The sequence below is a fragment of the Pristiophorus japonicus genome, chromosome 2 (genome assembly GCF_044704955.1).
Source record: "Pristiophorus japonicus isolate sPriJap1 chromosome 2, sPriJap1.hap1, whole genome shotgun sequence".
Lineage (NCBI taxonomy): Eukaryota > Metazoa > Chordata > Chondrichthyes > Pristiophoridae > Pristiophorus > Pristiophorus japonicus.
Window position 1 is genome coordinate 85574900 of NC_091978.1, and position 23977 is coordinate 85598876.

General features: G+C 42.1%; 1 protein-coding gene across 1 annotated transcript in view; it reads right to left on the reverse strand.

The window, feature by feature from the left end:
* The window catches only part of dcaf12 (DDB1 and CUL4 associated factor 12), a 153422-nt gene extending 129696 nt beyond the window's left edge, over nucleotides 1-23726 (reverse strand). The window contains exon 1 of the mRNA XM_070862475.1: nucleotides 23396-23726. Within this exon, the coding sequence (XP_070718576.1) occupies nucleotides 23396-23452 (57 nt within the window). The 5' untranslated portion in view covers nucleotides 23453-23726. The remainder of the gene's footprint in view (nucleotides 1-23395) is intronic.
* Nucleotides 23727-23977: the final 251 nt, after the last annotated feature.

A 23977-nucleotide genomic window follows, 5' to 3' on the forward strand; every position in this document is an offset into this window, starting at 1 on the left:
TATCCGGGCCAACAGCACCTCTCCCCAATACTTTAGCGCCTCAGCAGGGATTCCATCCGCACCCCGTAGCCTTGTTATTCTTGAGCTGTTTTATGGCTTTGCCTACCTCGTGCAACGTTGGAGTTTCACTAAGTTGGTGGCAGGTCGCATGTTGCAGGATGGAGGCCAGAACACTCGAGTCAAAAGCAGAGTCTCGATTGAGGAGTACCCCAGTTTAGGAAGTCCAGTGAGCATTAATCAAGAAGGAAATAAGTAATACTGCCAGACTGGAAAACCTGGTTATATTCCCCAGAGGTGAGGAGAAGTAAAGAAAAGAGAACTTGCATTTTTACAGCCCTTTCATGTCCCCAAGACAACACAGAGCCAATGGATTATTTTTGAAGTGCAGTCATTGTATGTGAGAATGTGTAAAAGGGTTGCGAAAGTGGTAGATGGCTAGAGAAGGTGGCAAAAGGATGGAGATAGGGAATCATGGGAAAATAGCTAAAGAAATGGTCAAGATGCAGACAACTGCAGAATCAACAGAAAAAAAAGGGGTTACCAAGAGTTGAAGTTGAGGTTAGACACGGGTCATGAGAAAGCCCAAGGCAGCACAAAGAAAAAAAGCAATTCTAGATCGGAAGGGAAAAGTAATAGCTTCTATTGATAAGGAGGAAGAGAAACTAATTGGGTTCTTTACTGATAAGGGAAGACAGTGTAGCAAAGCTATAACTAACCTACCTGACACCAGCCCTAATTGGGAGACTTTCTGGCCTGCCATTGGACGTACTCGGGGGGGGGGGGGAAGGCAGAAAGGGATTGAATAGACCAAGTGCGAATCAAATGTGTTCCGTTTTGAAAATGTATATCTACTGTGCTTTTCGCGCTGAAAAGGGGCTTGTAAACAGGCTCTGATTGAGAGTGTTCCTTTGTCTTGACAAGTCCCGGCCAGAGAATCTTCAATAAAGGTCCTTTACAGAAAAGGCAAGGTGTTCCCGTCAGTATATTCGCTGAAACAGATTGAGGGAAAAAGAATCCGTATCTACATTTGTAGACAAACATGGCAGCCCATTTACACAAAGCGAGGACCCACAAACAGCAGAGATAGTCTGATTGAATTGTTTAAAATAATGAAGGAGATCAACAAGATCAATAGGAAGGATTTCACTCCAGTAGGGAATCCAAAATAACTGTTCATAATCTTAAAATTCAAGTTATGCCAAAGTGAATCTAGGAAACGTTATTCCCAGAATTGTTTGAGAGAATAACACAGTGGTTCAGAACGCCACAGATACAAGGTCAAAGGAGGTATCTTAAAAAGGCAGATAGATACATAAAGGTACTTAGGTATATAGAGAATTGGGATTAATTGGAACCACCACAGACAACAAAAATCGCAGGCCTGACTCCATGGGTTTATGTTGGAATCTATGCAGGCTGTCATTACTTTGGAGATTTTCAAGTACCAACGCAGCTCCAAGCCAATTGCATTTCCTTATACCAATCACTAGGCGACTCAATGCATTTACACTTCAACATACTTCTGTTCCGTAACAGGAAAGTGTAGCTTCCTTCCCTTTTCTGTAAAAAAAAACTCAAGACTATTTACCAGAGTGATGCAAACCCCATTTCAGATAATTATGTAATGACTCCAATCGTCAGTAAATATTATAATGAACAGTTTCATTAGAGAGATCTGAGGGCATACTTAAAAGTCACTATCCTGTAGGTCCCTTGCAGTCAGAACCAGGTGAATTCATAAGGGGGAACAAGGAAATGGCAAACCAATTGAACAAATACTTTGGTTCTGTCTTCACTAAGGAAGACAGGAATAACCGCCTGAAAATAATAGGGGACCGAGGGTCTAACAAGAAGGAGGAACTAAAGGAAATTCTTGTCAGTCAGGAAATGGTGTTAGGGAAATTGATGGGATTGAAGGCCGATAAATCCCCAGGGCCTGATAGTCTGCATCCCAGAGTACTTAAGGAAGCGGCCCTAGAAATACTGGATGCATTGGTGGTCATTTTCCAACATTCTCCAAACTCTGGATCAGTTCCTATGGATTGGAGGGTAGCTAATGTAACCACACTTTTTTAAAAAAAGGAGGGAGAGAAAAAACAGGGAATTATACACTGGTTAGCCTGACATCGGTAGTGGGGAAAATGTTGGAATCAATTATTAAAGATGTAATAAGCAGCGCATTTGGAAAGCAGTGACAGGATCGGTCCAAGTCAGCATGGATTTATGAAAGGGAAATCATGCTCAACAAATCTTCTAGAATTTTTTTGAGGATGTAACTAGTAGAGTGGACAAGGGAGAATCACTGACTCCACACGGTCTGGTGGTTTACACTCCCTTGTAGAGCGCCTGAGTTGGGGCTCCGGTTGTTGGGCGCTGGCCTGAGTGTCTGCTGTTTGCAGTGCCTCAGGCCTGTCCGGACTGTCCACAGTGACTGGGCTCTCCCTCCCTTTGGTTCTGGTGTTCGGTCATATCATGTTCTTCCTCTGCTTCTTCTATGGGGTTGCTGAACCTCCTTTTTGTTTGATCCACATGTTTGCGACAGATTTGTCCATTGGTAAGTTTAACTACCAGAATCCTATTTCCCACTTTGGCAACCACAGTGCCTGCGAGCCATTTGGGCCCTGCAGCATAGTTGAGGACACCAGACTGTGTGGAGTCAGTGATTTGTGCGCTACATACACCACAGATGTGGTGTATTTGGACTTTCAAAAGGCTTTTGACAAGGTCCCACACATGAGATTGGTGTGCAAAATTAAAGCAGATGATATTGGGGGTAATGTATTGACGTGGATAGAGAACTGGTTGGCAGATAGGAAGCAAAGAGTAGGAATAAACGGTCCTTTTCAGAATGGCAGGCAGTGACTAGTGGGGTACCGCAAGGTTCAGTGCTGGGACCCCAGCTATTTACAATATACATTAATGATTTAGACAAAGGAATTGAATGTAATATCTCCAAGTTTGCAGATGACACTAAGCTGGGTGGCGGTGTGAGCTGTGAGGAGGATGCTAAGAGGCTGCAGGGTGACTTGGACAGGTTAGGTGAGTGGACAAATGCATGGCAGATGCAGTATAATGTAGATAAATGTGAGGTTATCCACTTTGGTGGCAAAAACACAAAGGCAGAATATTATCTGAATGGTGACAGATTAGGAAAAGGGGAAGTTGCAACGAGACCTGGGTGTCATGATACATCTGTCATTGAAAGTTGGCATGCAGGTACAGCAGGCCGTAAAGGCGGCAAATGGCATGTTGGCCTTCATCGCGAGGGGATGAGAGTATAGAAGCAGGGAGGTCTTACTGCAGTTGTACAGGGCCTTGGTGAGGCCTCAGCTGGAATATCGTGTACAGTTTTGGTCTCCTAACCTGAGGAAGGACATTCTTGCTATTGAGAGAGTGCAGTGAAGGTTCACCAGGCTGATTCCCGGGATGGCAGGACTGACATATGAAGAAAGACTGCATCGACTAGGCTTATATTCACTGGGATTTAGAAGAATGAGAGGGGATCTTATAGAAACATAAAATTCTGACGGGATTGGACAGGTTAGATGCAGGAAGAATGTTCCCAATGTTGGGGAAGTCCAGAACCAGGGATCACTGTCTAAGGATCAGGGGTAAGCCATTTAGGACCGAGATGAGGAGAAACTTCTTCACTCAGACAATTGTGAACCTGTGGAATTCTCTACCACAGAAAGTTGTTGAGGCCAGTTTGTTAGATATATTCAAAATGGAGTTAGGTATGACCCTTACGGCTAAAGGGATCAAGGGTTATGGAGAGAAAGTAGGAATGGAGTACTGAAGTTGCATGATCAGCCATGATCATATTGAATGATGGTACAGGCTCAAAGGGCCGAATGGCCTACTCCTGCAGCTATTTTCTATGTTTCTATGTTTATCCTAGGTGTATTTAAATTGCCTGGAGGTTTTTTTTGCCATATACCATCAAAAGAAAGAAAGACTTGCATTTCTATAACGTCTTTCATGCCAAACTGCTTTACAACCAAGTAAGTTCTTTTTGAAGTGTAATGACAGTTGTAATGTAGGAAACAGGGCAGCCAATATGCACACAGCAAGCTCCCACAAACAGCAATGTGATAATGACCAAATAATTTGTTTTAGTGATGTTGATTAAGGGATAAACATTGGCCAGGACATTGGGGATAACTCCTGTGCTCTTTGAAATAGTGCCATGCATCTTTTACATCCATCTTAGAGAGCAGATGGGGCCTCGGTTTAACGTCTCATCCGAAAGGCGGCAACTCTGACAATGCAGCACTCCCTCAGTACTGCCCTGGAGTGTCAGGTTAGATTTTTGTGCTCCAGTCTCTAGACTGGGACTCAACACACGAATCCACAACCTTCTGACTCCGAGGAGAGTGCGACCAACTGAGCCATGTCTGAGATTGCTCAACTTACTGCCTTGCTCACGTAATTAGTTTTAAAGTTGATAAAGTATTTGCATTTCTTGTCACTGCAACTAAATATTACTGTAGCAGCAGGGTGACAAACTGAGAAATAATTTTCTATATTCCATATCACAGCAAACCTCGACTGCAACAAATGCATCCCTTTAGGTAAACAATCAAATAATTTACAAAACTTTACTGGAACTAGACAAATACGAGGCAGTTTAGAATCCATTCAAAACAGCTTACACTTCTCAGTAATCCTTCCCTATGATGCTTTTCAGCCTGCCCTGAAACTTCTGCGATCATCCAAGGTCCTGGTCTCAGCCCCAGTCTGGCATTCTGTCCACTCCTAGCACACTGTAAAAAGCAGTCCAACTTTGTAAGCAGCCTCGAGAAGCAAAGCCCCATTTCTCCTAATCCAAGGCCATTAAGGGTTTTAAAATAAACCCATGAAATACCCTAAAATCACAGTTCTTATTAAATAAACATAGCTGCCAACAAGCATCCTTCTATATTTGTGAATTGCACACGTCCATGTAAAGGTATCCCATGGATACCTGCTCGTTTACGATTGTTGCCTCCTTGGTATGTGCTGTGTGATCTATATGTATCATGATTTTGCTGAAAAATTCAGACTTGACATGTTTTTCCAATGGGCCTGTTGCATAAACTGCATTTTGTTCTAGACACATAGAATTACAGATAATCTCAATTAAATAAGTACTGTAGTTTACTGGTGGCAGTTTAAATTCATGTGGAAAATAAACTCATTACTACATGGAGAAATGGAGGTGGAATTGGCACATCACAAAGATGAATGACATCACAAAGCTGACCCAGACAATTCTCAGCTTATTAAACTATTTGTCCAATTCATACACAAATACCAGTGTTAAAAAATGGCAGTGTCATGGCTACCCATAACGATGTAAACTGCGATGCCAACATCATTGTAGAAAAATGCCATTTTTGAATCATTGACTTGCCACACAGAACAATTAAAACAATGATCCTCAATAGGCCCAGATTACACTACCTTCCTCCGAATCCCTTTCCTCCAATCGGTCTCTTACTCTTCCTCTCCTTTTTCATACTAACCCCCATCCTCTCATCACTGCTACTTCGTTTCCTCATTCTTTTCAACTACAAAGCCAAATCAACTTGAAAGCCTTGTTCTTCTAAAGAGTAAGTGTACCACATTTTCCAACAATCTATTTCATAGCACATTACCCATTAACTAGCAACCAAACTGTAACAGGTGAATATCACTCACTTCCACTGAACGTTTACGAATGCACGATCCTTCTGTTTTAAATCTTTGTCGCAGTGATCTTATACCTTTGCTCCACATTTATATTTGTGCAGGATTAACAATTTACATTTCTCAATGAAAAATTGTGCTGCCCTCTATCACAGCAAACAATTCAAGAAACATTCCAATGCTGTCAATTTTGGGACACTTCTCAAACCAAATAAGGAATTCAAGTTATTGGAATATTCCTACATATAACTATTACTATAACTATGTGAATAGGCTATTCCTTATATGTTTGAACTAAATAAGCTGTGCCAGTTTAACTTGCTAGTAAAATTTAAGCATAAATATTCAATTATGATGTTTATTGAGTGTGTTAAATAAGACCATCAAGTTAGGTAACAAAATTGGTGACTGCATTGGTACAATTTTTCATGAACATGAGCATTCTGAGGGTCTTGCTCATAAAAATCATTTTGATCACAACAGTACTCCCTCAAGAGCACCAGAGCCAGGTCCAAGGCACCATGGGTGGCTCAGCTGCACAGGGGGGAGGAGGAAGAAGAAGGGAAGAGCTATAGTGGCAGGGGATTCAATAGTCAGGGGAGCAGACAGGCGCTTCTGCAGCTGCAGACGTGACTCCAGGATGGTATGTTGCCTCCCTGGTGCCAGGGTCAAGGACGTCACTGAGCGGCTGCGGGGGGGGGGGGGGGGGGGGGAGAAAGTAAACAGCCAGAGGTCGTGGTCCATATCGGTACCAATGACATAGGTAGAAAGAGGGATGAGGTCCTGCAGGCAGAGTTTAGGGAGCTAGGAGAGAGATTAAAAAGCAGGACATCAAAGGTAGTAATCTCTGGATTACTCCCAGTGCCACGAGCTAGGGAGTATAGAAATAGGAGGAGAGAGATGATGAATACGTGGCTGGAGAGATGGTGTAGGTGGGAGGACTTTAGTTTCCTGAGGCATTGGGACCGTTTCTGGGGGAGGTGGGACCTGTTAAGCTGGATGGGTTGCACCTCAACAGAGCTGGGACCAATATCCTCGCAGGGGGGGGTTGCTAGTCTTGTTGGGGAGGGTTTAAACTGGCTTGGCAGTGGGATGGGAACCTGAAAATAGATTCAGTAGGGAGGGGAGTAAAGCTGGAATTAGAAAGCAAAAATAAAGGAGAGGGGAAACAAGCAAGAAAAAAGGATAAAAAAAACAAATCTAAAGGCACTTTGTCTAAATGTACACAGCATTTGTAACAAAATAGATGAGTTGAAGGCACAAAGAGAAACAAATGAGTTGGATCTGATCGCCATTACGAAGACATGGTTGCAAGGTGACCAGGACTGGGAATGAAATATTCAGGGGTATTTGACAATCTTGGAGGACAGACAGAAAGGAAAAGGAGGTGGGGTAGCTCTATTGATCAAGGATGGAATCACTGTAACAGTGAGAAACATTATTGGCTCAAATGATCAGGATGTTGAAACAGTTTGGGTGAAGATAAGGAACAAGGGGAAAAAGTCACTGGTGGGCGTAGTCTATAGGCCCCCTAACAGTAGCAACTCTGTTGGTTGGAGCATAAACCAGGAAATATTGGGGGCTTGTAAAAAGGGAACAGCAATAACCATGGGTGATTTTAACCTCCATATTGATTGGACAAATCAAATTGGTCAGGGTAGCCTTGAGGAAGAGTTCATAGGGATGGGTTCCTTGAGCAGTATGTAATGGAATCAACCATGGGGCAGGCTATCTTAGGATTTGGTCCTGTGTAATGAGACAGGATTAATAAACAATGTCCTAGTAAAGGATCTCCTTGGAATGAGTGATCATAGCATGGTTGAATTTCAAATTCAAATGGAGGGTGAGAAAGTTAGATCTCTAACCAGCATACTAAGCTTAAATAAAAGGAGACTATGAAGGTATGAGGGCAGAGTTGGCTAAAGTGTACTGGGAAAATAGATTAAAGTGTAGGACGGTTGATGAACAGTGGTATACATTTAAGGAGATATTTCACAACTCTCAAGAAAAATATATTCCAGTAAGGAGGAAAGGGTGTAAGAGAAAAGTGGCTAATTAAAGTATGAAAGGACAGTATCCAAGGGCATACAAAGTGGCCAAAAATAGTGGGAGGACAGAAGATTGGGAAGCTTTTAAAAGCCAGCAAAGAATTACTAAAAAAAAATGATTAAGAAAGGGAAGATAAACTATGAAAGTAAACTAGCGCAAAATATAACAGATGGCAAAAGTTTCTAAAGGTTTCTAAAAAGGAAGAGTGGCTAAAGTAAATGTTGGTCCCTTAGAGGACGAGACCGGGGAATTAGTAATTGGGAACATGGAGATGGCAGAAGCTCTGAACAAATATTTTGTATCAGTCTTTATGGTAGAGGACACTAACAATGTCCTAACAGTGGATAGTCAAGGGGCAATAAGGAGGAAGGAACTTAACACAATCACAAAGGAGGTAGTATTCAGTAAGATAATGGGACTAAAGGCAGATAAATCCCCTGATGGCTTGCATCCAAGGGTCTTGAGAAGTAGCGGCAGGGATAGTGGATGCACTGGTTGTAATTTACCAAAATTACCTAGATTCTGGTGAGGTCCCAGCAGATTGGAAGACTGCAAATGTAACGCGCCTATTTAAAAAAGGAGGCAGACAAAAAGCAGGAAACTATAGACCAGTCAGCCTAACACCTGCGGTTGGGAAATGTTGGAGTCCATTATTAAAGAAGCAGTAGCAGGACATTTGGAAAAGCATAATTCAGTCAGGCAGAGTTAGCATGGATTTATGAAGGGGAAGTCCTGTTTGACAAATTTGCTGAAATTCTTTGAGGATGTAACGAAGAGGGCGGATAAAGGGGAACCAGTGGATGTGGTGTATTTGGACTTCCAGAAGGCATTTGACAAGGTGCCACATAAAAGGTTACTTCACAAGATACAAGTTCACGGGGTTGGGGGTAATATAATAGCATGGTTAGAGGATTGGCTAACGAACAGAAAACAGAGAGTCGGGATAAATGGTTCATTCTCGGGTTGGCAATCAGTGCTGGGACCCCAACTATTTACAATCTACAAAAACGACTTGGAAGAAGGGACCGAGTGGAACATCGCCAAGTTTGCTGACAATACAAAGGTGGGAGGAAAAGCAATGTGTGAGAAGGACACAAAATCTGCAAAAGGACATAGACAGGCTAAGTGAGTGGGCAAAACTTTGGCAGATGGAGTATAATGTTGGAAAGTGTGAGGTCATGCACTTTGGCAGAAAAAAAATCAAAGAGCAAGTTATAATTTAAATGGAGAAAGATTGCAAAGTGCTGCAGTACAACGGGACCTGGTGGTACTTGTGCATGAAACACAAAAGGATAGTATGCAGGTACAGCAAGTGACCAGGAAGGCCAATGGAATCTTGGCCTTTATTGCAAAGGGGATGGAGTATAAAAGCAGAGAAGTCTTGCTACAGTTATACAGGATATTGGTGAGGTCACACCTGGAATACTGCATGCAGTTTTGGTTTCAAACAAAAGGATATGCTTGCTTTGGAGGCAGTTCGGAGAAGGTTCACTAGGTTGATTCCATAGATGAGGGGGTTGACTTATGAGGAAAGGTTGAGTAGGTTGGGCCTCGACTCATTGGAATTCAGAAGAGAGGTGATCTTATTGAAACGATTATCGGCTTGACAAGGTGGATGCAGGGAAAATTTTTCCACTGATGGGGGAGACTCGAATTAGGGAGCATAATCTTAGAATAAGGAGTCGCCCATTTAAAACAGATGAGGAGAAATTTCTTTTCTCAGAGTTGCGGATCTGTGGAATTCGCTGCCTCAGAGGGCTGTGGAAGCTGGGACATTGAATAAATTCAAGACAGAGATAGACAGTTTCTTAACCGATAAGGGAATAAGGGAATAAGGGGTTATGGGGAGCAGGCAGGAAAGTAGACCTGAGTCCATGATCGAATCAGCCAAGATCATATAAATGGCGGAGCAAGCTCAAGGGGCTGTATGGCCTACTTCTGCTCCTATTTATGTTCTTATGTAAAAGGACAATCAAATTTTGATTAAAACATAGGCTTTCCCCTCGAGCTTCAATACCTGTAGTATATAGCATTTACAAGTCTTATCAATTTGAATGATCCCTTTCAAACTGTCAATCAATGGATACAATTGTTGTCCATCATGTAAGAAAAATTTATAAACATCTCAATGAAAATCTGAAAATAAAAGAGCGAGTCCAGTGTGCTCAATATTGAGTTCGAGATACAGTAAAAAGGTCAATACACTACCAATTTTCTATTACAATGTCCTGTATACTTTGTACGACTGTACAAGAGTATATTTAATGGAAGGTTTTTTATATTCACAAACACTTGTCTGTACAAAGGTTTTTATTCAGTGAGTTTATAAATATAAAAAAAAGAGAAGATACTTCTTGCATCACCCACATCCTCTCCTTCCCAAATTAACAAGCCCTGTAAATGACTGGCACCGAGGCTTCTACATGATAAAATATCCAGGCTTTCAGTTTTCTCCCCTCTTTCTGTGGCCAAGTCATTAGCTTCTGTGTGATATTGCCTCTCCTTCTTTCCAATTACTCAGCCAAGATGAGTAACTCACAATGGGAACAACTGTAGATTATAAAATTGTTCGCCAAACACTGAGGAAGATGTCTCTGAACTGCAATGCCTTATACTGGAGTATTGACAGAATATTGCAGCAGAGAAATAGGCCATTAAGCCCATCAAGTCTGCACCAGTTTTCCTTTTTCAAAGAAGTACCATACTTAGAAAATAGTGAAGGCGGTGTGTTTGGTGCAGTTTGTCGGCATCTACAGCAACTTACACTTGTATAGTGTTCCTCGCGTAGAGCACTTTACAGGAAAGTAAATATCAAGCAGGATAGAAAAAGTGTGAGGGGAAAATAGGGTGGGGAGGAAAACCAAAGGCACAGAGAGAAGCATTTTAACGAGCAACAGGAGGAAGGAACAGCCACCAATGACAGAGGGGAGAAAGCAGGGAAAAAGTTGACTCATGTTTGACAGTGAATGCAGGGACATACAGCTGATAAGAAGTTCCAGAATGATGAAGCAAGAACATGGATCTTATAGTTGAGCTGTCAGGGCACAGGAAGCAAGTGCAGCTTGAAGAAGATTGGTGCAATGGGGAGGAAAATGGAGAGGGCACTGGCTACAGTGCTCTCAACAAGTTGAAATTAAAGGACGGAGTGAAACGATCTAGTAACAAAGAGAAGAACTTACATTTTATATAGCCTTTCACAGCCTCAGAACATCCATCCCAAACAGAGACGGGACCAATGGTCTCGCGGGTAGTTTTGCTAGTGCGGTTGGGAGGGCTTTAAACTAGCTTGGCAGGGGGATGGGAACCCAGGAGAGGGCTCTGAGCTAGTTAGAGTGGGTGAGAGCTCAGATGAACAGAACCCCAAGAAAGGATGCAAAAGGCAGGAGGCAACAGAGCAGAGTAGCACTGGGGTAAGGGTAAACCACAAGGTGATAGGAAGGGACATGTATGAATATAAAGGGGCTGCAGGAGGGGTCAAAACTAAAAATCATGGTTTAAAAACTAGTATTAAAACACTTGACCTAAACGCATGCAGCATTGGAAATAAAGTAAATGAGTTGACGGCACAAATCATTACAAATGGGTATGATTTGGTGGCCTTTACAGAAACGTGGTTGCAGGGTGGCCAAGACTGGGAATTAAACATACAGGGGTATCTGATAATTCGGAAAGATAGACAAGAAGGGAAAGGAGGTGGGGAAGCTCTGTTAATAAAGGATGATATCAGGGCAGTTGGAGAGACGATATTGGCTCTAATGAACAAAATGTTGAATCATTGTGGGTGGAGATTAGAGATAGTAAGGGGAAAAAGTCACTGGTGGGCGTAGTTTATAGGCCACCAAATAATAACTTCACGGTGGGGTGGACAATAATCAAGGGAATAATGGAGGCAAGTGAAAAAGGAACGACAGTAATCATGGGGGATTTTAACCTACATACCGATTGGTCAAATCAAATCGCACGGTATAGCCTTGAGAAGGACTTCATAGAATGCATACGGGATTGTTTCTTAGAACAGTATGTTACAGAACCTAGAAGGGAGCAAGCCATCTTAGATCTGGTCCTGTGTAATGAGACAGGAATAATAAATGATCTCCGAGTAAAAGATCCTCTCAGAATGAGTGATCACAGTATGGGTGAATTTGTAATACAGATTGAGGGTGAGGAAGTAGTGTCTCAAACGAGCGTACTATGCTTAAACAAAGGGGACTACAGTGGGATGAGGGCAGAGTTGGCTAAAGTAGACTGGGAACACAGACTAAATGGTGGCACAATTGAGGAACAGTGGAGGACTTTTAAGGAGCTCTTTCATAGTGCTCAACAAAAATATATTCCAGTGAAAAAGAAGGGCGGTAAGAGAAGGGATAACCAGCCGTGGATAACCAAGGAAATAAAGGAGAGTATCAAATTAAAAACCAATGCATATAAGGTGGCCAAGGTTAGTGGGAAAATAGAAGATTGGGAAAATTTTAAACGACAGCAAAGAATGACTAAGAAAGCAATAAAGAAAGGAAAGATAGATTACGAAAGTAAACTTGCGCAAAACATAAAAACAGATAGTAAAAGCTTTTACCGATATATAAAACGGAAAAGAGTGACTAAAGTAAATGTTGGTCCCTTAGAAGATAAGAAGGGGGATTTAATAATGGGAAATGTGGAAATGGCTGAGACCTTAAACAATTATTTTGCTTTGGTCTTCACAGTGGAAGACACAAAAACCATGCCAAAAATTGCTGGTCACAGGAATGTGGGAAGGGAGGACCTTGAGACAATCACGATCACTAGTGGGGTAGTGCTGGACTGGCTAATGGGACTCAAGGTAGACAAGTCCCCTGGTCCTGATGAAATGCATCCCAGGGTATTAAAAGAGATGGCGGAAGTTATAGCAGATGCATTCATTATAATCTACCAAAATTCTCTGGACTCTGGGGAGGTACCATCGGATTGGAAAGCAGCTAATGTAACGCCTCTGTTTAAAAAGGGGGCAGACAAAAGGCAGGTAACTATAGGCCGGTTAATTTAACATCTGTAGTGGGGAAAATGCTTGAAACTATTAAGGAAGAAATAGCGGATATCTAGATAGGAATAGTGCAATCAAGCAGATGCAGCATGGATTCATGAAGGGGAAATCATGTTTAACTAATTTACTGGAATTCTTTGAGGATATAAGGAGCATGGTGGATAGAGGTGTACCGATGGATGTGGTGTATTTAGATTTCCAAAAGGCATTCGATAAGGTGCCACACAAAAGGTTACTGCAGAAGAGGAAATGTATTAGCATGGATAGAGAATTGGCTGGCGAACAGAAAGCAGAGAGTCAGGATAAATGGGTCCTTTTCGGGTTGGAAATCGGTGGTGAGTGGTGTGCCACAGGGATCGGTGCTGGGACCACAACTGTTTACAATACACATAGATGACCTGGAAGAGGGGACAGTGTAGTGTAACAAAATTTGCAGATGACACAAAGATTAGTGGGAAAGCGGGTTGTGTAGAGGACACAGAGAGGCTGCAAAGAGATTTAGATAGGTTAAGCGAATGGGCTAAGGTTTGGCAGATGGAATACAATGTCAGAAAGTGTGAGGTCATCCACACCTTGGGAAAAAAAAACAGTAAAAGGGAATATTATTTGAATGGGGAGAAATTACAACATGCTGAGGTGCACAGTGACCTGGGGGTCCTTGTGCATGAAACTCTTTTAGGGAGTTAGTTTGCAGGTGCAGCAGGTAATCAGGAAGGCGAATGGAATGTTGGCCTTCATGGCGAGAGGGATGGAGTACAAAAGCAGGGAGGTCCTGCTGCAGCTGTACAGGGTGTTGGTGAGGCCGCACTGGAATACTGCGTGCAGTTTTGGTCACCTTACTTAAGGAAGGATATACTGGCTTTGGAGGGGGTACAGAGACGATTCACTCGGCTGATTCCGGAGATGAGGGGGTTACCTCATGATGATAGATTGAGTAGACTGGGTCTTTACTCGTTGGAGTTCAGAAGGATGAGGGGTGATTTTATAGAAACATTTAAAATAATGAAAGGGATAGACGAGAGGTGGAGAGGTTGTTTCCACTGGTCGGGGAGACTAGAACTAGGGCGCACAGCCTCAAAATACGGGGGAGCCAATTTAAAACCGAGTTGAGAAGGAATTTCTTCTCCCAGAGGGTTGTGAATCTGTGGAATTCTCTGTCCAAGGGAGCAGTTGAGGCTAGCTCATTGAATGTATTCAAGTTACAGATAGATAGATTTTTAACCAATAAGGTAATTAAGGGTTACGGGGAACGGGCGGGTAAGTGGAGCTGAGTTCACGGCCAGATCAGCCATGATCTTATTGAATGGCGGAGCAGGCTCGAGGGGCTAGATGGCCTACTCCTGTTCCTAATTCTTATGTTTTTATGTTCATAGCGAGGGGATTTGAGTACAGGGGCAGGGAGGTGTTACTACAGTTGTACAGGGCCTTGGTGAGGCCACACCTGGAGTATTGTGTACAGTTCTGGTCTCCTAACTTGAGGAAGGACATCCTTGCTATTGAGGGAGTGCAGCGAAGGTTCACCAGACTGATTCCCGGGATGGCAGGACTGACATATCAAGAAAGACTGGATCAACTGGGCTTGTATTCACTGGAGTTCAGAAGAATGAGACGGGATCTCATAGAAACGTTTAAAATTCTGACGGGTTTAGACAGGTTAGATGCAGGAAGAATGTTCCCAATGTTGGGGAAGTCCAGAACCAAGGGTCACAGTCTAAGGATAAGGGGTAATGCAGTGACTAGTGGGGTGCTGCAGGGTTCAGTGCTGGGACTCCAGCTCTTTGCAATGTACATCAATGATTTAGATGAAGGAATTGAATGTAATATCTCCAAGTTTGCAGATGACACTAAGCTGGGTGTTGGTGTGAGCTATGAGGAGGATGCTATGAGACTGCAGGGTGACTTGGACAGGTTAGGTGAGTGGGCAAATGCATGGCAGATGCAGTATAATGTGGATTATCCACTTTGGTGGCAAAAACAGGAAGACAGATTATCTGAATGGTGAGGTGCAACAAGATCTGGGTGTCATGGTACATCAGTCATTGAAGGTAGACATGCAGATACAGCAGACAGTAAAGAAAGCTAATGGCATGCTGGCCTTCATAGCGAGGGGATTTGAGTATAGGAGCAGGGAGGTCTTGCTGCAGTTGTACAGGGCCTTCGTGAGACCACACCTTGAATATTGTTTGCAGTTTTGGTCTCCTAATCTGAAGAAGGACATTCTTGCTATTGAGGGAGTGCAGTGAAGGTTCACCAGACTGATTCCCACGATGGCAGGACTGACATGAAGAAAGACTGGATCGACTAGGCTTATATTCACTGGAATTTAGAAGAATGAGAGGAGATCTCATAGAAACATAAAATTCTGACTGGATTGGACCGGTTAGATGCAGGAAGAATGTTCCTGATGTTGGGGAAGTCCAGAACCAGGGGTCACAGTCCAAGGATCAGGGGTAAGCCATTTAGGACCAAGATGAGGAGAAACTTCTTCACTCAGAGAATTGTGAACCTGTGGAATTCTCTACCACAGAAAGTTGTTGAGGCCAGTTTGTTAGATATATTCAAAAGGGTGTTAGATGTGGCTCTTTGCCTAAAGGGATCAAGGGGTATGGAGAGAAAGCAGGAATGAGGTAGTGAAGTTGCATGATCAGCCATGATCATATTGAATGGTGGTGCAGGCTCGAAGGGCCGAATGGCCTACTCCTGCACCTAGTTTCTATGTTTCATCGTCGCTGGGTCAAAATCCTGGAACTCCCTCCCTAACAGCATTGTGGGCGGGAGTATCATCACCACAAGAACTGGAGCGGTTCAAGAAGGCAGCTCGCCATCATCTTCTCAAGGGCAATTAGGGATGGGCAATAAATGCTGGCCTTGCCAGTGATGCCCACATCCCAGGAACAAATACAAAAAAATGCAGAAAGTTGTTTACACATTCAAAAGCCTGGATGAAGTAGCAGCTTTCTAGATGTGTAAATCTGCAATGCATGGAGAAACTGCAGAGCTATATCACCGATGTTTGATGGACAGCATTGCAACATTTTTATCAGTTCAGAATCACAATTACAGAAATTGATGATATAATTCTGCCAAATCATATCAGTTTTGCAGTTCCCTCACACTTTGATACTGAACACCTACAACAGTAAGAAAACACAAAATTCAACATATACTGAAGTACGTACATTCCAAGGTTACATTTGGAATTCCTCCCCGAAATACCCACACCGTTTCCACATTTAAATGGATTCATGATAGTTTCTATAAACAAAGGGTCTAAAATTGAGGTCGGAGGCTTCCTTCATACGAATGCCTCCGACCCGGAAAAAATCTACGAATCTTTCTGTTGGTCCCGGAGGAATGTAAGATCCTGGTCGGAGGCCGACATTCGCTGCACATCGCATGGGGACCTGTCTTCAGGGTACACAAGTCCAATCTGGAGTCACACGGGCCTGGACAACCAATCACGATGCAGTATTCTCATTGATAATAATGGGAATGCCGTTTGTGCGAGTTTCCATTACTATCAGAGGAAAAACCCCTAAAACACCCACACAACATAAATAAATAAATAAAACACCTCACATATTTAAAATTAATTGAAACTAAAGTTCATTAAATGTGTTGGAAAAAAATATATATTTTGGGGAATTTTTGTGTGTGTGTTTTAATACGGTTTAAAATAAGCTTACCTTAATGGACAGGGTTTTTAAAAGTAATTTTTTAAATATTTTAAAACTCTTACGCTGGTAAAAATAGGCTATGAGTCTGTTTTCACCATGCGTAAGAGTTTGAAGGACATTTGCTGGGCATGAGTTGGGTAAATAACCCAATCTCGGCCGTGCGAGTGCCTTTCCTGCGGGGATGAGTTCGATCCGTCAAGACAAATCTTGACAGACTGGTTTTCAGCGCATGCGCATCCCACCCCACCCCAAAACCTAGCTTTTGCAAGGCCTCGCCGGGTCCACGTGCACTTCGTACGGACCCGGTGAGGCTGGAATTGTAGCCCCACTGTGTCTGACGAAATGAAAGCGCATTGTTATTTTCCACTGTTTATGAGTTAGCATAGTCAGATTCGGGTCTAATAGTTAATACTGATTGAGGTAAATTGTTCACTGGAGAATAATACAGGGTGCCCACCACATTCTTCTGACAACTTGGTTGATGGAAAATACTACATCTCTAGGCCAAACGAGTATGCAAGCAAACGCTTATCCCCATTTATTTACGGATACAATACTACACAGAAGATGGCATTGGAAAAATACTACACAGTACGATAATCAGATTTACAATACATACAAACTGGATGATTGTTTTAAACAAAAACACCAATTGTTCTTTCAGCTTCTCTTGGCAAACTCGTATCACTAGAGATCATGTATTTCTATGTAAATTTAGAAAACTCTATTCGAGCAGTTTAGTGAATATAAAACTGTAGAATGCTTCTACATTGTGATCAATCTCTTTGAACACTGCTTTTAACAATCACAACAAACAATGGCCCGGAATTTGCGGTTGTAATGACAGTGAAACTGTCAACCTCTCTATGAAACTGAGAGCAACTTCTGGCATCTGCACATGCGCAGTTAAATGTGGAAATGCATAAGTTGCTGTCAGTGATTCCTAGCTCCTCCAGAGTGCACTGTTGAAGTCCTCACAGATAGAAATTAATTAAATTAACATGAACTTCCACTTTTTACACTCTAATCTCACTGCAAAAAAACCCAAATAGGTTAAGCCTTGTTGAATGAGGTGTAACTGGGATTTTAACAGTATATTAAGTCATAATTACTGCTGAACAACCTCTAGCCCTGTAAAACTAATTTTATATTTATGGAATGTCAAATTTCTCCACATAAAAAAAAATCAGTGGAATTTCTTTAATTAAAAAATAATAATTTTGTTTGATATTTCAGCTTCTACCTTAATCCCATGTGTATGTCCCAATCTCTATTTCACTCTGCAAAATGATTAAAAAGTGCTTTTTACTTCCTGGTTTGCTGTCTGAGAATTCAATGTGATTGGCTACTTAGTCTGCTTGATGACATAATTGTTGCGGGACATCAAAGATCCTCTGTAGATGGCGCCAGAATTAAATTAACATTGTAAAAGATGAAATCCACGCCAGAGATTGCTCGATCTTTGCGGGCAGCTTTCTTTGAGATCAGCAGCGAGCTCAGTCACTTCACCGCTGACTGCAAAATCCGGCCACTGGATTAATAGCGAAGGAATTGTGTTCCCTCAGTTTCCTCACAACTTTTCATCAAGACTAGTTTTAGTATCATGGCAACAGTTGGAAATTAAATTTTTAGACTGAAATCATCAAAAGACAAATTCACATAAAACAGCCCAGTGGAAGACCACATGCAAACTTGGGCTGTTTTAGACAGTCAGACATGGATATTCAATAACAGGAGGCACAGGAAAGGAACATAACTTGTGGTGCAATCAGCTTTCATCTTTGGGGCCTGGATCAAGGTTGCCAACCATCCAGGATTGTCCTAGAATCTTTAGGAATGAAAGGTTCATCGCCTGGAGGTTCAGTGGAGGATTAAAAAACAAATGTTTTCAATTTGTTTTGAACAATTTAGTTACAAAAATATTGACACAGGAAAAAAATACTTTCTGATTGGGAAAGGCAGTTGGAGTTGAGAGATCATGTAATGAAACCTCCAGGAATACATGGAACCAGAGTTGGCAACCCAAGCCTGGATTCAAATCCACCCCAGGCTGACAAGATGAAAGTCTCCTCTGCGCTGGCTTTAAAGGCCTTTGTGAAATTAGTGTGGACATTATTAATCTATTCCTTGGTGGGCAAGGGCCAAGAACACAAAGGAACAGGTGTAGGCCAGGAACATAGAAACAGGAGTAGGCCATTCAGTCCCTCGTGCATGTTCAGACATTCAATTAGATCATGGCTGGTCTGTACCTCAACTCCATTTACCCATCTTTGCTCCACATCCCTTAATTCCCTTACCCAACAAACATCTATCTCAGTTTGGAATTTTTCCAATTGAGTTAGCCTCATCAGCTTTTTAAGGGAGTGTTCCAGATCTCCACTGCCCTTTGTATAAATTGCTTTCTGACAATCACCCCTGAATGGCCGAGCTCCAATTTTATTATGCCCCCTTCTTCTGGACTCTCCCACCAAAGGAAATAGTTTCTATCTACCCTATCAAACCCTTTGATCATCATAAACATCTGAAGTAAATCACCCCTTAATCTTCTATTCGCAGGCCTAGTCTATGCAACCTGCCCTCATAATTTAACCCTTTTAGCCCCAGCAGCATTTTGGTGAATCTGAACTCCACCCCCTCTAACATTCTATTAACTTTTTTAAATTATTTTTTGTACCTGTCCCATTAGGTTTTTTTTGTGATTTCTGTACTTGGACCCCTAAATCTCTGCACCTCCACAATTCCTAACTTACCATTTAGAAAATGATCGATCTTTCTTAAGTCCAAAGTGGATGACTCACACTTTGCCCCATTAAAATCTATCAGCCAGTTTTGACCACTTACTTAATCTATCAATGTCCTTTTGCAACTTTCTGCTCTCATCTACCCTACTTACAGTGCCACCTAACTTAGTATTTTCAGTAAACTTGGAAATACATCTCTCTATTCCTTCATCTAAGTCATTGATAGCTGAGGCCCCAGTACAGATTCCTGGGGGAAACCACTAGTCACATCCTGAAAATTGGTGTACATACCCATTATCCCTGCTATTTGACTCCTACCTCTAAGCCAATTCCCTACCCATGTCAATAGACATGACATCCTATGCAAATCTATGCTGGCTCTAAGAAGCAATCTCATTCAGGTCACATGATGGCTGATGTGGGAAATGGAAAAATGTCACATCGGTGCAATCCTTCTAAGGTTGGGGCTGAAGCACATTTGGCGGCGGGGGGGGGCAGGGAAGGGAAGTGTAGAGGCAACTTATTCTGTTGTACTTCATGCTGCGATTGGGTGCCTGAAATAGAAATAATTCCAATTCCAGGCACCAACATGCCCACCTTGATGAGCACATGGTTTGGTTAGCCAATACAATTGAATAAATTACAACTAAATTACAGCTAGCCACATGTATTGACAATCCTCATCTTATCCTTCGTCACAGATGAAAGGAAATTTTATAAAGAAGTCATACAGTCTAATGGCTAATGCCATTTTAAATACCTGTGAAACAAAAACAAAACATTTCTACTTTTGCCACAGTTAAACCATCATTTAATCACCTCAGCCAGGAATTTTTTTTTTTTTATAATTCATTCTCGGGAAGCGAGCATCGCTTGCCGAGGCTGAAAACTTACCTAAATAATTTGTTTTGTTGACATTAAAACAACAGTTTTACAGAAAGATGCTTACAACTGTCAGAAGTACAACTCGAAACTCAAAGTATAATCTTTCTGCTGTGGGAGACGGAGGGGTTAATTCTTCATTGACATGCTTCTTGGTCTTTTTAACAGTCCTCCTTTCACTTTAAAATTACTGTTTTTATATCACTTGCTCTTCTTGCTGATGCAAAAACAGTTTGCTGGTGGATTTTGATGACTGGGGGGGGCAGTGCTGTGTGGCGGGGTCAGGTTGGTAGAGAACCTTTGTCTAACGGATGTTTAGTGTAAGGCCTATGCTTTCGTACGCCTCGGTGAAGATGTTGACGATGGTTTGGAGTTCGGCCTCTGAATGTGCGCAGACGCAAGCGTCGTCCACGTACTGTAGTTCGATGACAGAGGATGGGACCACCTTTGATCTAGCCTAGAGGCGACGAAGATCGAACAGGTTCCCATTGGTTCTATAGTTTAGTTCCACTCCAGCGGGGTGGACTCCAGACTCCCAAAAGCAAGCAATCTACTCGTAACTCCTTTATGGCAAGCGAGCCCCAGGTGGGCAGAGGAAACGTTTCAAGGACACTCTGAAAGCCTCCTTGATAAAGTGCAATATCGCCACTGGCACCTGGGAATCCCTGGCCCAAGACCGCCCTAAGTGGAGGAAGAGCATCCGGGAGGGCGCTGAGCACCGAGTCTCGTCACCGAGAGCATGCAGAAACCAAACGCAGACAATGGGGAGTGTGCAGAAAACCAGACTACCCATCCACCCTTTCCTTCAACCACTATCTGCCCCACCTGTTATAGAGACTGTAATTCCAGCATTGGACTGTACAGCCACCTGAGAACTCACTTTCAGTTGAAGCAAATCTTCCTCGATTTTGAGGGACTGCCTATGATGGTGATGACATGGGCATGATGGCCCCCTCCTGTGCTTAAACCTCCATGATTATAATAGAATGAGAATGTCTTGTGACTGCCAATAAGAAAGTTTGCATTGACCTTGGTTGAAACAATGCAGAAGGCCAAAGAAGGAATATTCATATAAAGAATGGGAAGGGAAGTTAAAGTGGCAAGCCATAGTGAGATCAGGGTGATTGATGCCTGTGGGCAGAACATTTAAGAAAGCAGTCACCCCATCTACTATTTTAAGGATGCAATAGATTACTCATCACATGATCAATGGTTATTACTCGACCACAATTTGCTTTCATGATTAATACAAAGCAATTACTACGGCGATGGCAGCTTGGTTCACTTGTTAGCACTCACATCTAGGCAAGAAGGTTATATACTCCAAGTATATATTCTAAGTTGATACTTTAGTGCAGTAATTAACTGTCAGAGCAGATTCTAAACCAAGGCCTTATCTGCTCCTTCTGGTGGTTCAGAACTTTGAGACATTTTTTTTTAAAACTAGGGAGTTCTCACTCATCCAATATTACCAAACACAAATTAACTGGTTATTACTCAGATGTTTGCGGGGCCTCGCTGTGTTCAAAATGGTTGTCATATTTACTTGCATAACGGTGATTGCACTTCAAAAGTAATGCATTTTACAAAAAAGGCATTTGAGGCACAAGTAAAGTGCTACATAAATGAGAGTTATTTTCCTATTTCTTATGTTCTTATGTTCTAGAATACACAAGGCAAAATAAACTTCACAGCTCACACCAATTAACAATTTCTTCTCTAATTAAGATTTTTTTAAAGTTTCTATTAAAGCTACAAAAGGAACTTTTGTAATACCTGTACCATTTTTGTAAACTTATCAGTTATACGTTTTCCACCCAGCCTACTGTACGGAGATATTTAATTTATCATGTCACTCATCAATCTTTCGTATTGGCTTCAGGTGAAGCATGGTGAGAAACTAGGAATAATTAGACCAGGATGCAGAGACATAATTCAGTCACCATTTTGAAGTCATACATTCTCGCCTTATTTTTATATTGCCATTACAAATTCCTATGTGGCATTTATAATGGAAACTTGTCATGTTGTATTTACACCCTCCTCCACCCGTGATGATGCTGCAGCACCCCCACTGGGGAAAAGGGTGTAACTGCAGCATGGCAAGTTTACAAAGACAGTTCTATGATAAATGTCGACGTATGAATTTATGATGGACAAAGTTGTCAGGAAGTGTATGCAAATGTAAGATTTAAAATATATTACTGATAGTTAAATAGCAAATCATGTGCTAGTCTGGTAACCAGAGAAGAAATGTTGGTTGGGGCATAAGAGTGTCTCAGCTGAGGAGCAAGGAGATGCAAAACTGAGGCACTAAAATACAAGTTTACATAGGTAGTTTCCTTTATAAAAGATGGACATTTTAATTTATAATGGAAGAAGTCCACACAAAAGTGCGGCAAAAACATCAAAACAGGAAGTAAGGTTTTGTAGACAGGAAGTACAAGCTGATCTATTTTCTAATCGATTACAGCTAATATACAAATGGAAATAAATATCAGATTCCCAGGAATATGACATCACAATAGCAAAATGACTTCACAAAACAGTCTCAACTGATTTTTGAACTACAAAAATGCACAATATTTTATTCAAAATCAAAAAAATGCTTCAAAGTGTAAATTATAACCAGTAATGCCGCACCATTCAGTATATAGTGAGGAGCTGTTCCATTCAAGATCAAACATTTCCATAACCAAGATTACTAAAGGCAAAATATACCTGCAATCTACACTAACAGAAATATACAATAGTAATTATTTAACACCACAGTTCCAACAATGGTCACCAGCAGTTTTCCTGTTACGCAAGTGTCAAACATACAAGTTGTAGCTGATTTTAAATTAAGTTGCGTACATTTAAAATTATTGTAGTTTACATACTTTTACACACATCTAATAAGAGACCAATCATCCTTCCCATCACAGGACATTCCTTTACATAGATGTAACTGAAAGAGAAACTTCGTTTATAGAGAACTTAAGTTCAATATTAAAATCTAATCTACATTTTTATTTCTGAAATTAGATTGTAATAGATCTACAAGGGTGTTAAAATAAAAGCTTCGTCGCACACCTCTTCGAGACGATTATAAACTCAGTAAAATACAGACCAACCCTTCATCCCTGTCTTGGGTCTGTGGACATACATAAAAATACAAAAAGCGTTAGGTTTTGCAGTCAGAAATTCGGGGACGCACAGGAAAAATTACAGAGCGGGCCCAGGCGGGAGGGGCTAAATTGCGGAGTGTGAGTGTGCAATAACACCCAGCCCAACTCAACCCTGCCCAGCCCGCACAGACTGCTCATTTTAAGTCGTTATGGGGGAGGGAAAAAATGATCGGCCTCGCCGTGTCCTACCTGCTCCGGCTCTAGTTCCGCAGCCTTTCTCTTTCTGCTAACTATTTTTCTCGCCATGGTGTGGGAGGGAAAGTCTTTGAATCCACATGGAGGTAGAGTTAATAGTAAGCGGTTAAAGTGGCTAGGCCTCGGCGGAGGGTGCGAGATAATTTAACTTGTGTAATATATATACAGCAGCCCGCCTCTCGCAAGCATTTACTGTTGTGATTATTTTACACATATAGTTATCCAGCACCGTGTGCAGTCGGCGTTATTTTATAAAAAAAAGGAGCCAGCCGGAGGCCGCGCGCGCGCACTCTCACACCGAGCGAGACTGGTGTCAAACAGTCACTTCCAGCGCGCGCCGATTGACGCTTCCGTCACCGGCCCTGTCAGTGCGCACTCCATAGTCATCCGGCCGGCCGGCCGGCCCTGGGCCCAACATTCTTCACCAGCCCTCCAGCCAGCTCCACACTGTGCGGCTGCTGTCTGTTTCTCTCCTGGAATTTCGGTACCTATTTTGATGGACCAATAAACCTGATAGTTTTTACAAGAGCAAAATACTGCGAAAGGTCATCGACTTGAAACAATTAACTCTCGTTT